Source organism: Rhipicephalus microplus, chromosome 1, assembly GCF_043290135.1.
Source record: "Rhipicephalus microplus isolate Deutch F79 chromosome 1, USDA_Rmic, whole genome shotgun sequence".
NCBI classification, from domain to species: Eukaryota; Metazoa; Arthropoda; class Arachnida; order Ixodida; family Ixodidae; genus Rhipicephalus; species Rhipicephalus microplus.
Genome location: NC_134700.1, coordinates 81428141 through 81445514, shown reverse-complemented (window position 1 = coordinate 81445514; position 17374 = coordinate 81428141). Strand labels below are relative to the sequence as shown.

Sequence of the window (17374 nt, the reverse complement as noted above, 5' to 3'; positions counted from 1 at the left end):
TACAATTCTGAGTACCGGTATATTTACTTCCACTGATTACGCTACTGGCATTCATTTTAAGCATTGTGTGATATTTATGCTTCTTACAGAAACAAACTAAATTGTGCGCCAGTTTTTTTTTTTTTGCAACCCCTACTCCTTGGTTTCACGAATCTCCTAAAGTTCAAGGTCATGAGCTTGGCAGATTCATATTTAAATTCTCAGAGTCTGTCAAATGATTTGATAGGTGCAGCAAATGCGAATACGGACTTTATCATTGGTTCATCAGTGGGGTGGTTCAAAATACCACCTTCATTGAAATAGCAGTGCTCATGCTCACACTGCACAATTTAGGTGACGTTGAACGGTTTTTGCGTAATTTTTTTTTCTAAATGTGAGCCTTTTTTGATACTGCTCCAGTTTTTGTTTTTCATGATAAAAGTGCAAGCTTTTTTCTCGTAACCTGCTCCGAACTTGGAATTTAGTGCTCGAAAAACAGCATTTTGTTGCTCCAAAAATTGCTCCTAATTATATTTCGGCTGTTGCACCCCTGTAATCCTATTTTGGGGTTTCCCGCATCAAAAAGACAAACACGTGCCCCTGAACAGGGCCCTGACAGCGAGAAATTTCAAGGTTGTGGCTTGTGAGTACTGCTTAATGAGTTACTGACACAAATTTTTGTCTTGCATTTTCACGTGGCTGGTGGCCTATTAGTCACAATTCAGTCAGCGGATTGCTTTCTGCAGCATGGGACAGATGAACCATTGCTGTCTGTTTATTGCAGACTAATTTCAGTTTGGCACAGCTCCAAGAACACGAGCCACCAGGTGGAACAAGTGCCAGCTAGAATGCAAAGTAGTACATAATAAACGGGTTTCCTGGCGTAAGTAGCACTTGTCTAGCAGGTCTATCTATAGTGAAAGCTGGCGGCGACAACCGACACAGGAATCCCGGCGCTCGGGCAAACATCTTGCGGTCGGCGCTTATGGCTAAAGAGATGGCGCACTACGGCATATTTTTCTTCTTCCCCCTTACACACAGAACACTGACGCACTTTCCTGCTGGCTGCATTGTGGGTTCACAATCATTTGCTGCTGCACAATGTCGTTGCGGTCCACTTAATCATTGTCATTTCCCTCACGTTCCACACGTTCACATTAAGCATGGACACAGCAGTCATTGAATAGTAGCCTGCTAGCACAAGTGGGGCCAAAGGGTAACAACGACTATGATGTCAATAATATAGCTATGCTAGCTCTGACCTCGGCCACGGTGGTGACGCCTTGGAAGTTGTGACTCAGCTTCAGGCCACTCCCAGTGATGCAGTGGTGCGAGGTGTGGCGTATAGCACTGTATCTGGCACACAAACTTCAATATTCGTATAAATTGCAGTCTAAGCTATCATTGTTCATCATATTTTGTAGATATATGCATGTTAACGGGTATCCATCTTGCAGGCTACCTCAGCCACGAAATTTTGTGTCAGTACCCCTTTATGGTCTTTTGCTTGACGTAATGGCTTGCAATATTAACCTATAGGTAAACTAATAAGAAAAATAGGTAATAGGTTCTTAATGTATTTGCCCATTATTGTGCAGATGGCTTTGAAATATATGCAAAGCAGCCAGCAGATATGAATGCACCTGGCTGGCTGAGAAAAATGAAACATTTCTTCGCAAAGTGTTAATTGATATAAATAAATGACAAGGATGCAAAAATATTTGTCTTCTTGGTTTTCTCTAATGTCACGACACTAAACTACATACAACACTTTGTTCTACCCATTAAGTTTTCTGCACTTTTGAAGCACCCTTAAGTTTTCTATTGCCGCATATTTATAATTTTCCACTTCTAAAACTGACATTGCCTCATTACTATGCTCAGTCACACGTTAATTATGATCCTTGCTACATGCCCATAGGAACCGGGGATGTTCTAAAGAAAGACTTGTTCTTGGTCTACTTGATGCTTGCTTAAAGTCATATGGTGTGTGGTTCTGTGTGTCGGGTCTCTTTTTGCACTGCGCCCCGCCGCGGTGGTCTAGTGGCTAAGGCACTCGGCTGCTGACCCGCAGGTCGCGGGTTCAAATCCCGGCTGCGGCGGCTGCATTTCCGATGGAGGCGGAAATGTTGTAGGCCCGTGTGCTCAGATTTGGGTGCACGTTAAAGAACCCCAGGTGGTCGAAATTTCCGGAGCCCTCCACTATGGCGTCTCTCATAATCATATAGTGGTTTTGGGACGTTAAACCCCACATATCAATCAATCTTTTTGCACTGCATTATGATTTTCAGTAGGAACCGGAGAATTCATCGAACCCCTATCATATTACCCAGAAACCCTACAACTCCTGTATGGCCCATATACCCTATACCTCCTATATGGCCCATGAGCCCTATACCTTCTTTACGGGCCTTAATTCCTGCATCACCTGTATTCAATAACATCATATATGATAAGAGTTCTATCTGTATAGAATGTGTCTTGAATGCCACGTTTCACATTTAAATTTCATTATTCCCATACACGGGGCTACAATAAACCTTTCTTACCACTCGAAAGTGGCTGGAAATTTCCTATTTCGATATTACCGTATACTGCCCGCCTTTGCACCCTCCTTACGAAATGAGAAAGTGCCCTTTCCAACTCAAAAGTAGCATAAATCTTAAGACAGACGTCAGAACACTTTACTAAATATCGCAGCTTCTTGTGCGGGATCTCTGATTTGTCCACTCGTCTTCGCGGCTTAAATGTTATCACCCACGATATGGACACTGTCACACTTGGCCCAGGAACTCCGTCTGTTGCACCACGGCACGCAATCTCAGCTTGCGTTGCTGAAATGTTCCGCGTCTGGAGGAACTTTTTTTTTCTGAAAGTAATGCCAACAGGCTTATAAAAGAGCCATGCTCTGGGCGTCCACGGTCAGCCTGCGCGTTCGGACCAGTCCCGAGTCGTTAGTGTTGCTACCGCTAAGCCGGACACTAAATTAAAAATAATTCACGCAGCCTGTTGCGACGCTTCACTTTAGGAGACTAGACCATCAGGCCAGTGCTTTTGGCAGTGACGCCAGTAAACCGCCACCACCGTGGTTTTGTTTGCTGCAACAATGAAGCTATTGCACCTTCACGCATCTTTTCTTTTGATGATCTCGGCTCTCTCTGCCGCAGGTGAGTTGGATATTGATAAGTTCGTCTCTCCTAACACTTTGAATTTGGCAGAACGCGAAAAAACGTGCTGCGCCCCTCACGGCTCTGCGAGCACTTATTTTCACCGTTCCCGCTGGTATAGTCCCGGTGACACAGAAATTGCGAGAGATAGAGGTTTATCATAATAGAAAAGTTGACAGATCCGTCTGTATCAAGTTTCTGATCATCTCTCAGCCTTAAAAAAACAGGCTCGTAATGAGAGTACGGAGAAGGTGGTGATAAATCAAAGCCTTGAAACCAAAAGTTAATAACAGTCTCTTTCGTTTGTTTTTTAGTTATGTCTCCTGCAATAACTTATTCAGGGCTTTGAAATAATGGCGATGATGATGGTGTGGCCCCAAAATCACTTTTCCCGGAGCTTGTTGCTTCACAGAATTCAATAAAAAGCTGCTCATTGTTTTCTTTTTCTTGTTCTGTTGCTCTTTTGTTTCTGTACTATGTTGAGGGCAGACGCACAAGAAGTGCTTTGGGGTGCAAGTGCGATCGATAAGGTTCTGATAGCGATGAATAAGCGCTACATCTAGGCGTAGTTGTGCAGTAGCTTAAGAAAGTTAGTAAACAGTTTGTAAACGCAAGTATTTGCTAAAAAACAGCATATTTTTACCAGGGGGTAGAAACTCCCTATGCCTCCCATGTATTCGCTCTCGTCAGCAGCAGCGCCACTTTTACCACTGGCGGTTGCCGGGCATCCTGCTAATAAAAATACACGAATTGAAAAATTATTTCATGACATCACTTGTGAGGTCCCCAAATAGAAGGAAATGGTGAAAAATTTGAAAAAGGAGCGTTACCGGGTAAGCCCTCCTTCCCGTTTCGCATGCAAGCGGAATGTGCTCGTTCCTTTTTTCAGGTAATGCACCCATAAAAATGTGTTCTTTTATTTTGAAATTTCTTTCGTGTGTCCCGAAGAGACGAAAGTTAGGCTGACTAGTTTTTCAGTAAGACAAAACTTGCTCGGCACAAATAAATTGAAATTTTTATTTCCCGTTTTGTATAAAAACAGACAAACGTAGTGTGAGTGTGTCGGTTTATGAAATAAGCTTTTGTTTACAACAGACATACAGGTATATTTAGCAAACGTTGAACCAGGAATATTCTGACCAATGCGAAAACTATCAGCAATCGCGAGTAAAACACGTCGTATTTGACTCAATCATGTTTGTTATGACGGTGAGCGTAGTTTTCTTACAGAACTTGAGCACAAAACAAAACTGCAGTTCAGGGGCACGGACTATTTTGAGAAAAAACTTCGCTGGGATTATAGTTTCGGCAAGTTGACTTGTCTTCGTCAGGAAAACGGCGTCGCCTTCACAAACACTCTTAAAAAAATGGAGTGACGTACTCTCCATTTAGGGAGGAACGGCTATGTCCCCAATGTTCGTCTTCAAATAGAGAAACGTTGCTCCCTCATCCACGGAGAAACACGTTCCTCCTTATGAAAATCAACATGGCTGCCCCCCGGCGAAGCGAGTAGGCTTAGCAAATGCAACGATTCTCGACTGGTAAGGAGTACACGGCACTGAAAGTTACAAAAAACGGTCCCGCTGAGCTTGATAATGAACGAAATTATTATAAAAACAAGCAGACGAACCTGTGGCGGTGAACACATCGCGAAAGAGAACGATGGAGCAAGTACGTTTCGTTCGGTCAGCGAAGCCACGTTCACTCCGAAAGACACGGTTTCTGCAGAGCCCTCACTTGAAGAGTGCATGCTAGGCTTGCTGTATTTATTTCTCGCAGATTCACATAGTGTAGCGACGTTATCCACGCGCTTACGGGTCCGCAGGTCACGGGATGTGCCTCCATACCGTACACTCGATCGCAGCGAAACCATTCCGAATCCGTAGTGCAGCTTTGATAGATAGATGTTCAACGATATATAAATGGCTGGAGGTGTGAGAGCGTCATAGCAATGAAGTAGGTGGTAGGTGGCGCCATCTGGAGGGATTGAACAAAGTTAAAAAAAAAGTTGACTGCCGCAACGTTTGTTGTTATTACCCACTATCACGGCTCCCTTGCGTATATTTTACGCATGAACCCATTCAAGACCACTTACGGACACCGAAAGCCTATTATGTGCTGATGCAATCTATATAGCTACACATGCACACATGGTCACATAGTACACAAATAGTACGCAACAAGTACACTAGCGTATACGCTAACAAGTACGCAACAAGAGCACAAACAACCATTCAAAACCTACGGCTTACACCTCGACGTGTTTACTCTTTTTTTTTCTTTATTTGCGGTTCAACATCACAAACGGGTTGCTAAGATAAATATATTACAATTCACAACGAACAATACAATAAACTTGAAAATAACTAAGCCCGTCAAGCATTACTATAACACATCACGTCCTAGAATTCCTTCATGGTCAGTAGGGCTTCTACCCTTTCTACCCATGAAGGTACACATTCGTCTGTTCTTATTACCTCGAGTTATCTTGAGATGCTTTCTTTGAAATACTCTCTTGCTGGTCTTCTGTCTGGGTCACAATGAAATCCAGCCATTCTAGAGCGCCATATACTGTACAAGGCAGTCATCATGATAAAATCGAAAGGTAATCCATCCTCATTCTCTATTGCCAAATACCTGATCCCATGAGGGTCTAACGGGAACTCTTTTTTGATTGTCCTTTGTAATACGTCCCAAAAATAAACTCCTTCCCAACAGTGCAGAAAAACATTGTCAATAGTTTCCGGTTTCTTACAGATTACACAGTGAGATCCCCAAGGCATATAAAACCCCCGCTCCTCTAGGAAGGTTCTTACAGGAAGTGTTCCAGTGTGTAATTTGAAAAAGAACGTTTTCGCACTTGGAGCTGCTGGCATTTTTTTCACTCGTTTAAGTACATTCTGACCCTTGCGTGCTGTATATAGCGCTCTGTACAGTGGGATGGGGAGCATCGTGTCACATAAATCTTTGTACAGTTTTTTCTTTCCAACAGACCACAGGTAGTCAGTTGAAAACCGAACACACAAAAACCGCACGCTGGCCACAACTTCCTTCATGTATCCTTGCACAGCCCCTGTGGAAACATGAGTGGTCACAACAAACTCGGGCAACAGTCTACTTAGTTTTGTTTGACACACTGTTAATAGGAAAGGATCTCTTGCCTCGCGATAAAATAAAAACCTATTTACTAACTGCTTGATAAACAGATGTCCTAGCCCAAGGCCTCCACACTTCACCCGTCCGAACAAATTCGTGCGACTGCACCTTTCCCAGTTAGAACCCCACACAAATACTGCAAACACCCGATGTAATTTTTGCACATTGACCCGTGAACAGTACAGCACTTGCATCACATACCACAGCTTAGACACAAAAAACCAGTTGCATGCAGTAGCCCTAGCAAACATGGACAGATAGGTTGCATTCCACCTATTCGCTTTCTCTTTAATTTCTTTCGTTTGCTGTGTCCAATATTCATCAGTACTTTTGTATGACTCGAGTGGTACTCCGAGATATTTAACTGGCGTTCTTGTCCATTTAATGGCTGCGAAAAATTCTGGTGTTGAAGGCCAATATCCATGCCAGAAGCCGAGGCATTTACCCCAGTTTATATGACTTCCTGTAACTTCGGCGAAAGATGTAGAAACTCTGAATGATTCTTCAATACCGTCATAGGAAGTGCTACAAATCGCAACATCATCAGCGTATGTGAGTAATTTGACCTCTGATGATTGTACTCTAAATCCATTAATGATGTCATTCTGCAATATCGACTGACATAAAGTTTCAATATAGATGCAAAACAAAAGTGGACTAACAGGGCAACCTTGACGCACTGAGCGCTCGATTCTTATGGGGGGGGGCCCAATGTCTTGTTGATAATTAGTCTCGTACTACCGTTCCGATATGCCATGGCTACTCCGTCAATAATTATCTTACCAACATCATTGTGCTTCAATACTGCAAACAAAAGAGCGTGGGAAACGCAGTCAAACGCTTTCTCCAGATCCAGCTGGAGTATGGCCACACGAGCATGACAGGTGTCAACACATTCGAGCACGGATCGCATTTTATGAACGTTTGTAACTATGGACCGACCTTTTATTCCACACGTTTGGTGTGGACCGACGATGTCTTTTATTACTGACTGAAGTCTGGCCGCCAAAATTTTCATTAATATTTTGTAGTCTACGTTTGTCAGTGCAATTGGCCTGTACGCTGTGACGTGACTGAGCTTTTCAACCTCGTCTGTTTTCGGAATCAGAACGGTACGCGATTCACCAAAAGATGGTGGTAATTTCTTTTCCTCATATGCCTCATTAAAAACGCCCGCAAGTATTGAAGACAATTCGCTTCTAAAACATTTGTACCACTTGGCACAAAGACCATCTGGTCCTGGAGATTTCAAAGGATTTAACTTATCAATCGCCTGTTCAACTTCAGATGCAGATATAGATAATTCCAAAGCGTTTTTCACTTCCTCACTCACTTGCGGCATGCGTCCTAAATATTCGTCTTTAAATCTTTCTAGGTTTGCCTGTCTACACGCAAAAAGGTTGTCAAAATCACTTGAAAATACGGATAAAATGCTGTCCTTATCTGTTACTTCGTGACCATCCTTCTCTATTTTTTCGATATGATTCCGTCGAGCGTTCGTTTTGTCCACCCCTAACGCTCTTTTGGTTGGCGTCTCTCCAGCCGCTAAAGCCTCAGCCCTAGCACGGACGAGTGCACCGCGGTAGCGTTCCTCGTCATGCAGTGCAAGTTTCTGCTTAATATTGCGTATGTCAATTTTATACTCTCCCGGTTGTTTGCACTCCAAGTCTATTAGTCTTTCCAAAGTCTTTCGGAGTTCTTTTTCTTTCTTTTTCCTTTCATAACTCAATGCGCAAGAACGATCAATAGCTTTTATTTTTATTCGCTGCTTGAACTCTTCCCATTGTTCTGCAAGTTTAGCTCCATCATTCATTTTTATTTTATTGATGCAGTTCATAACCTGATCTAAGAAATATTCGTCAGTGGTCAAAGTGGAATTCATCTTCCACAGCTCCCATGAGAAAGTTCCACCTTGTGTTTTCTCTCCCATATCACATTCAACTAAACAATGATCGCTAAAGTGTATTGGGTAAACAGCATATGTCTTGCAGTGGGCTATTAATTCAAGCGACACGTAAATGCGATCAAGGCGCGCATGGCTATTCCCCTAAAAATGTGTGAAACGCACCTCCCGCATTCCCTCCATACAGCTGCCCACGTCTTCTAACTCGAATTGAGTAACTACGTCCGCTAGCGTCCTACTACTTTTATCGTAATTGGCGCGTTCATTTGCTCGATCTCGCCCATTGAGGACGCAGTTAAAATCACCAAGTAATACAGATTTCCTTTCCAAAGTGAAGTGCTGCTTTAGGCTAGAAAAAAAAAGTGATCGCTCCTCACAAATGGTTGGTGCATAAATACACACTATACGCCACTGACATTCATTGAATACAAAATCACAGGAAACCAATCTACCAGACGGGCGAGCGAAGGTACCTTGCACTACCAGACCCGGTAACTTCTTAATGAACAAAACGCAGCCTGCAGACGTGCCTATTGCTTGACTTACAATTGCGTGGTAACGCGCCGTAAACCTCAGCACCATGCCCCGGGTCTCCTCCCCACCGTCTACTTTTGTTTCTTGTACAGCTAGTACATCCAGATCATGATCCACAAGTAGCCTGTAGACTTGGCTCTGTTTCAGCTTGGCGGCAAGACCTCGAACATTTAACGTTGCCACTCTAAGTTTCGGTGCAACAGCCATGTCTACACAGTGAAGAAGTTAGCCCGGGGCATGGTGCTTACCTTCGGCGTCTAGCATAGAGCTAGACATCTTCGGAGCCTCCAGGTGGACCCGTGCCACTGGAGGACAAAGGTGGCCAGTGTTTGTCCGATATCGGGTTGGGACGCAGCCTTGTGCTGCTGCGTCTGAACGAAGTCGCCTTCGCAGGTGGCCCCTCTTCTTGCTTTTCGCTGGACGCCTCACGCCGTCCTGCAGACTGCTCGCGGGGTCTTTTGCTTGGCGCCCCACCACTGATACTCTCGCCCGACACTGGCAGTTCGGTTAATTCCACCGGCTCAGGCTCCTTCGATGAGGTGCTTGTGAAGCCTTCTTCGGTTTGGCCGGCAGGCTCTTGAGTAACGACCTCCCCAGATGCTATGTCTGCTTTGGCTGTTGGTTCATCACCACCGGTCGGTGTAACTGTACCTGTTGGAGCTTCAGGGTTCACCCGTCGCCTGCGCCTTTCGCCGCGTCTTCAGCCTCGGTCACGTCCATCACGAACTCTGCTGTGTCGTCACCTTCGGCTGATCCGATAGCCGATGCGTACGTGCGCATGCACGCATCTTCGCTGTGGCCGAACCGCCGACAACGCGAGCATCGGGGTACCTTACACTCTCTTCTAACATGGCCGGTACCTTGGCAGCGCAGACACTGCATTGGCCGACCAGGTGCAACCACAAGTGCCAGTTCACCAGCCACCCTGATTTGATGGGGGAGACCTTCAACCTTCACGCCACTTTTGAGCTTAAGAAGCACAGTCCGTGTGGTCGAACCCTTGTCGCTGACACCTTGAACACGCCAATGCTCCCTTGTGACTTGTACGACCTTCCCAAAAGCCGCCAACGCCGTTCGCACGTCTTCATCGTTGACGCCGTACAGCAGCCAATGAAGACGCAGCCGCACCTGCTGATCCTGGGGGTCTACGATGATGCAGCGTCGGCCCTTGACTTTCAGCTCCTTCACATCCAGCAAGCGTTTCGTAGCGTCCGCGTTGTTCATGGTGACTGCCCAGACATGATTTATCTGGTAGGCCCCCAGTGCCAACACCTCCGGCAGCAGTCCTGTAGGTCCGAGCGCGTCTCGGAAATCTTCGACTCGATACGGTCTGCCGCGCACATCACCGTGTAAAAACACGGTGCGTTGCGCGACGCGTCCCTTGGGCAGTGGTGGCAAAATAATCTCATATCCGGCGTCTTGGTCTTCGGTCATCCTGTTACCGCGGCTAGTATGTGCCGCAAACGCCGCTCCTACGAAGCACATGATTCTTGCGTCCGACGCGCGTGAGTGCCGACGAAAGAATGACTCGACGTGTTTACTCACACTCTACTGTGAAAGCGCGCCAGCTTATATAGCGATGAATTTCAACTGACCTGAGTGGCACAGGCTACAAGTAGGTTTTCTTACACCTTTTTTTACGTTTTTTATCAATACCACATGCGCACACGTAAATATATTGTATGTGATGCTTAGGCAAACCTTAGTTAATCAATGGTTGCACAGTAATGAACGGAATAATTACTAGAGCTTATCAGGTTTTCATGAAGGCGGATGCCCCAAGCCGTGCTTAGAATGCCCACGGCAATTCGAACGCTGCGCTATCTGTCGACCACTGCCACAGTTACTTTTTTTTTTCTTGAAGCCTCTGAGAGTGCAAACACTTGCCGCGCGTTAGCCATTTCGGAGGTCACGTTTTTTTTTCTTCTTACTTGGAGAGGGCGCAGCATGCAGACCAAACTTTGTCTCTGTCGTGGTAGGTGTTCTGTGGTCACGTCGACCTCGTTTAGTTGTTTCGTCTTAACGTTTGCTTATATTCTTTTTACGTGCGTACCACAAGTGTGGCCGTTAGCCATGGATATAGTACACCACTAGCCCTTCAATGACAATGTTTTAATGCGGTAACGACCGTCCTAACAGTGTATACGTATGTTACAACGCGGGTCTTGCGAGATAAATAAGCGATGACCTCGCATCCGACGGTATTTTTTCGTGAGCCATGACAGTGGCTGTTGGCGTCGCGGGAGCTCTCATACTTGAGTGGAGGAACTATCGCTGCAGTGCGCAAGTTTACTATAACTTTATAGAATGTTGTGCCTGCATACTTTTCTGCTTCAGATGCCTCTCGCGATTCGCCTCGCGTGTCAACTTGCAATCATAGTGTGTGCCACAATTTTGTTGTTAGCGCTGTGGCTGTGGTGTTTATTACTCTGTATTCGGAATACTCTTTTCACATAGGTGAGTGAGCGTTAGTACTTACTTGCTGTGCACAGCTGCTACTAGAAGTGCATTTTGTGTTGAGTTTCTCACGACAAAGGACATGGACATCGACGAGAAAGACATACTGCTCGCGTGCATGATTTCTTCCTACTTCTCAGTGCTGGCATGGGCAATTCAAAACGAATGCGATTGAGAATTTGGTTTAACCTACAGAAGTCATTGGTTCACTTTTCACAAAAGTTTAGTTATGATGATGTTTAAAAAGTTTCTGATGGTTGTAATCTAGTCTGGCGAATAAACGTTCGGTGAAACTTCGCAGCCTGTTTTCCTTTGTGCTTTCACCTGCCGGGGTAGCATAGCCTTATTGGGTGTCGTGTGACTATGCTGATGGACGCAGGTACGACTTCCGGCCACGGCAGCCGTATTCGAATGGGGGTAAACTGCAAAGAACATCCATATGGTGGTAGTGGCACGTATAACTCTATCAATTGTATATGATCGTACTTTTACGCATGGACTGTAGAGTGGTATCAGGTTTCCTACACTATAGAAAAAATAAGTGTGATGCTTTTTTACGCGCCTCGTTGAATTCATGAGGGCTGTTGGTGCCGTGCGAAACTAAAAATGCGTGGGCTTACCAAGTATGTCGACACCGAAAAAAATCATTATTTTTTTTACACTCTAAGGTAATCGATAAAGCAAGACTGCTTGGGAAGCAGAGCTCCTTGTATTCGTGACAAATTGGTAGTATGAAACAACACGAGACACACATGGAAGTGTGCGGAGCATCGTGCGAGTGCGTGACGATAAAAAAAAAGAGAGGCTTTTACTCTATACTAATAAAACAAAAGAAAACGTCATTCCTGCATTGCTTACAACAATCTTAGGTTAAAGCAATCGCTCGCGACTGGCCGCGGGCGGCTATAGGCTTGGCGTGCGCATGCGCGTGAGCAAGACCCCCGTGATTGAAAAGTAACTTGAACGCTGAAGGAGGAACGTTGCTCCTTTGGTCCTTGCCGCGAGATGGCGCGACGGGTAAAGCGCCCGAAAGGGAGGAAGTCGCTGCGCCGAAGGAGGAACGGAGCCCGTTTCTCCATTCTCGCTCCCTTTTTTTTTAGAGTGAAGAAAAGCTCACTTGTCAGAACATTGGCTCCATCAACGTTCTCTGTAATAAGTTTAGAAACAATTAGTCAATCACGTGTATTTCAGTGACACCAGTAGAAGACTCACAAATTTTTAAACCGTGGTTACAAGAATTCCATGAGCAGGAAGCAGCCATGATTTCTTGTCCTCATTTAAACTACACGCCAAAAGTAAAAGAAACTAAAACTATGTAGCAAAGGCAATTCAAATTCAAGCCTTTCAATAAATACATTTTTGCGACAGGAGCTTGACTGCTGTCTTCACCAATTAGTTAAGCGACACTGCACTTCTGTCAGTCCAGTCAGGCTTGCAGAGAACGGGGTTTACTCATATGTACTCCCGCAAAATCAATAGCTGCTCAAATAATGGGTACAAATTGATGAGCTCACCGGTTGCCTTTAGAAGACGCTGAAAAACCTTCGAGGAACTAGATATCCCGGGGTTATTATACCCCAGAGTCACGCAAAGCATTTGTTACCCCAACGCCTTCTTTAATAAATATAGGAGGCGTTGGTTTCCAGAATAAGTCATCTTCTACGAATGTATTGTTGTCTTGATTAGCGTGCTACCTGCGCCTTACGTTCTATGCTCGCTACAACTTGCTGTCTTTATTTTTCGAGTAATTGACACACCAACCAAGTGAGATAACTGAGCGCAATCCAACTTCTAATATCACTGAGCGAGGGGCGAGTAGGATTGGTGGCAAGCGCTACAAACGCAAGTCAACCAGTTGCCGTGCTTCGCCTAATTTAAATTCGTGAATTAAGAAAGAAGCAAAGATTTATAAGCAAAATAGAAGTTCCTTACAGGGGTATCTTTTTTTTTTACTTTTAAAAAGCTTGAAAGCCAATGAAAGCGAACATCAACCTCACTTCGTTTCACTGGATCTTAAGATGCCCGGCAACCGCTATACAAACGTGCGTGTTTTTTTTGTTTTTTTAACCAATACTGGTGCTAAATTTCCGGGGCCTGTTTTTACAATCTTCGCGACATGCATTTTCTAGCCAGGAGCTGGTAAATCTTGTATCTTTGGGTTTTGCTAATGAGGGAAGCTTTCTTAGCGTTGTTAACTGAGTAACTACTAAATAACTAAGTAACTACTAATCAACCCATTTTGCATGGTCTTTCATAGATACCGCAATACGTTTTTCCATATTTGTCACACCTTTATGCAAATTTCAGCAAAACCTTAATTTTATACTACTTTAGAATGGAGTTTTTCTGCTGCGTATTGGCATAAGTATAAGCAATTAAAAGAGCACACGATGATGTGTAGAAAATATCCGTTAATCTTTTACATTCTGTGGCTGTTAATCAGTACATGGTGAGTTAATCAGTACATGGGAAATAGTTTTCAAACGACGGCGTGAATAAAAATAAACTATGTCGAAGTCTCGAAGTTTGTGCATGCGTTTGCGCTTGTATTCTCGCTTGTAAAATAATGATGTGAGTTCACATACTCATATGTGATGGTTTGAGTGTGACCATATGTGAGTATGATGCGATAATAAGAGTATGTGTTTGGTTCTCTATGAGTACGCTGCTGTGATGCGCACTCACTACTGTAACTACGTGACGAAGTTAGCAGCCATTCACCTATGCACGAGAACAATCCCACTTCGTTTTTTTTATCTTAGACTTTTGTCATAAAAGCATTTTCATATGGCGACGAACACGCACATATAGGAAAATAAGCGTAAACATCTGTTTGACTAATTGCAGTTCACTAGAATTCATGCGGTTACTAAGTTTGTGGTTCCTAACAATTTAGTAGGGGACTAACGATTCGAGTGAGCATTATTCACTGAGTAACTAAGCAGTATATTTCTCCAATCTGCATTTAACTACCTTCACTTACTGATAGGCTAGTTATTTTTGTGACAAGTGAATGCTTAGTATAAAGTTAGTGAATATGCTGACCTTTTTTCAAGAGTGTGTGACTAAAATGCACCTTTTAATGATTGAAGGTATCTCAATCTGCATGTCTAAGTCTAGTTTATCAAGACGGTGGTAACGATCGCATGGTAAAAAAAAATATGTTATAGCAGCGCCACAGAGAAGAGCATAACAACGGCGTATGTGTCCCGCCGTGATGATGGAATTGGCGGTACGGTTAGGTAGACGTGGGCCAGCTTTGTCTGCGTATAGGCTTGCTCGTTTCCATGCAGGCCCCAATGCGCTGGAGTACATCCATACTTCATGCAATGGCCTGTTTTCAGGGTTACATCGTGTGCTTCGGCCACTTGCTTAAAATAAAAGATAAAATGGCCCTTGCTTCAACACCTAATCTATTACTTGAAGTTCTGGTTTACATTCACAATTGTAGAGAAGTTGCAGAGTATTGACGCAGTGAAAAGCGTAAATTTAGAGCTAACCAACGCACATAATTCCACGGGCACCGTTTTCAGCTAGTGTTACAAAGAGTAAGCTTGTCGTCTGCACTTACATAAGAGCTAAGATCACCTTTGGCGGCTGCACTACCAGCAATACGACATGAATATTTTAGCTTTTCTGAGCATAGTTGACGTTCCCAGGCCGCGCTACATCCCATGAACTCTATACATACAAGGCGCCCTGCAGACTACGAGATTATTAGGAAAGAAAAAAGAGAAAGGTTATTGGGAAGAAAAATCTGGAACAAACCGCATGCCTAACGCAATTGACAAAAAACTTGAAAAGATAGCTGGCGTAGACAAACAGCTCCCGGAGTACAGCAAGCGAATATCTAACCTAGAAAAAAAACCTAATGGCTGTACAAACGAAAGACGACGATCTAGAAAACTGGAGCCGTCGATCCAACCTGGTCATTTACGGTGTTGAAGAACAGCAAAATGAATCGCCAGACATGCTCGTCGATTTCATTGAAAACAAGGTTTTAGATGGTGTACTGCAGATGAAAATCAAGGGAATAGAAATAATTCACCATCGAGGTAAATAGAATCCAACTGTTACCGTTAGACCCAGATCCATTATTCTCAAACTACTCGATCATTGAGATAAAGGTTTAATGCTCAAACACTGTTCCAAGCTAAAGGGCTCACGTTTCATTATCAGTGAAAACTTTTCTCGTAGTACTCGAGACATTACGAACAAACTGTGGTAACGTACGAAATAATTTCGGGACAGGTAGGAAAAGGTGTCACTGGTGTGCGAGAAAAGGCGAATCTACGGTGAAACATGTGCTTGGGATAGTGAACATGAAGATATATTAGCAGTGCGAAAAAACAAAGATGCCATAGAGAAAAGAGTTATTCGAAGTCGACAGAAGTACCCTTGTTGAATGTGACTGCGCGAAGTCTTGTAAATAAAGTAGATCTATTCGAAGCCCTTCTTCTAGAATTGAAACCTGACATAGTTGCTGTCACGGAAACATGGCTGAACTCGGACATATTAGACCATGAGGTTACGCCCCCATGTTATGGGATCGTGCACAAAGATAGGAAAACAAGAAGCGGGGGCGTGACACTCTTCTTCAAGAAAGAACTGCGCTACTCTGTCTTACCAAAAAATCGTGGCATCGAAGCGCTGAGGTGCAAATTGCAGCTGCGGAAACGCTATGTATTCGTCGGTGCTATATACAGACCACCTAATGCTGAGGCAAGTTGTATGGAACTTCCTCTGGATTATATGCACGATCACATGGGTGGTGGTATGATCACCATGGCTGGTGATCTCAATCTTCCAGAAATAGAATGATCGTCTAAAAAAGTATTAAGTGCGGCAGACGGCGTATTATTAGACATGTTAATTAATTTTAACTTCCACCAACTGGTACGGGTCCCCACGCGAGTGCAGGGTGGATCGAGCTCTATACTAGATTTTGTTCTTGTTAGCGACCATTTCCCCGAACACCAGACACGCATCAAAATTGTGGATGGTATATCCGATCACAACTCAGTCCTATGTGTACTGCCCCTATCTAGTCTTTCTCGGACAGTGGTCCTGAAAAAGATGCGTTTGCATTCAACAGAGCAGACAACGCCGCAATAACAACATATTGCCACGTTCCATTTCCCAAGTTTTTGTTATCGTCCCAAAACACCACACGATTCTCAGCGCAAACCGCGCCTGCAGTTTTCTAGAGGGTTCCGGACTGTAGTAGATCATTTCGATAAGATCAGGCCCACTGTTCGAATGGTACAGATTGTTCTGGAACGCACGCCACCGCCAGCGATAGCGCTAGAACATTCGACGGCGGGAGTATAAATGCCGACGCGCTTCGCCGCTTGTCAGTAGTTGATCGAAGGCCGACGCTCCGTTCGCCGCTATCAGTCCGAGACTGCTATCTGTGCGAGACTGCTGCTGTAATTGGACTTTCCTTTTACCGGGCACAGGTTCGCCCAAATAAACAGTTAATTCCCAACACGAAGTCTCCTGTCTTCGGCCACGTCACGACCCCGTGACATCTGGTGGAGGTGCTGCTTCGTTCATGTACCGCACGCCCCCGTCAAGCCGTGAACCCAGCCCACGTCGCGGAGAAGACACCGACGCCAACCAGGAGCAGCGAACAAGCCGCCGACAGCAAGGGCTACCACCGGAGTACGGGCTTCTACACGACAAGCCGCGGAAGACCAAGGCCATGACCGCGACTGCAGCGACAATGACAACCGCAGCGTCCCAGCCCACGATGGTCATGCATCAACCCAGGGAACCACCAATTTTCCATGGGTCATCGTTCGAAGACCCGGAGTCCTGGCTAGAGACATACGACCGTGTGGCCGCCCTCAACCACTGGGACCATGACGAAAAGCTGCGTCGTGTGTTCTTCTATTTAGAAGACACCGCAAGGACCTGGCTCGAAAATCGGGAGTCCACGCTCCGAACGTGGGATGTTTTCTGCGGCGCATTCCTGCAAACGTTCGCGAGCGTCGCTCGAAAAGAGAGGGCCGCTGCTTTATTAGAGACCCGGGTTCAGCTACCAAATGAAAATGTCGCCATTTTCACAGAAGAAATGACCCGACTATACCGTCACGCTGACCCAGACATGCCTGAGGAGAAAAAAGTTCGTTTCCTCATGCGAGGGGTCAAACAGGAGCTCTTCGCGGGGCTGATG

General features: G+C 44.8%; 1 protein-coding gene across 1 annotated transcript in view; it reads left to right on the top strand.

Moving 5' to 3' along the window:
* The first annotated feature begins 2911 nt into the window (after positions 1 to 2911).
* The window catches only part of LOC119178633 (uncharacterized), a 187265-nt gene continuing 172802 nt past the window's right edge, over positions 2912 to 17374 (top strand). Inside the window, exon 1 of the mRNA XM_037429853.2 lies at positions 2912 to 3146. Within this exon, the coding sequence (XP_037285750.2) occupies positions 3086 to 3146 (61 nt within the window). The 5' untranslated portion in view covers positions 2912 to 3085. The remainder of the gene's footprint in view (positions 3147 to 17374) is intronic.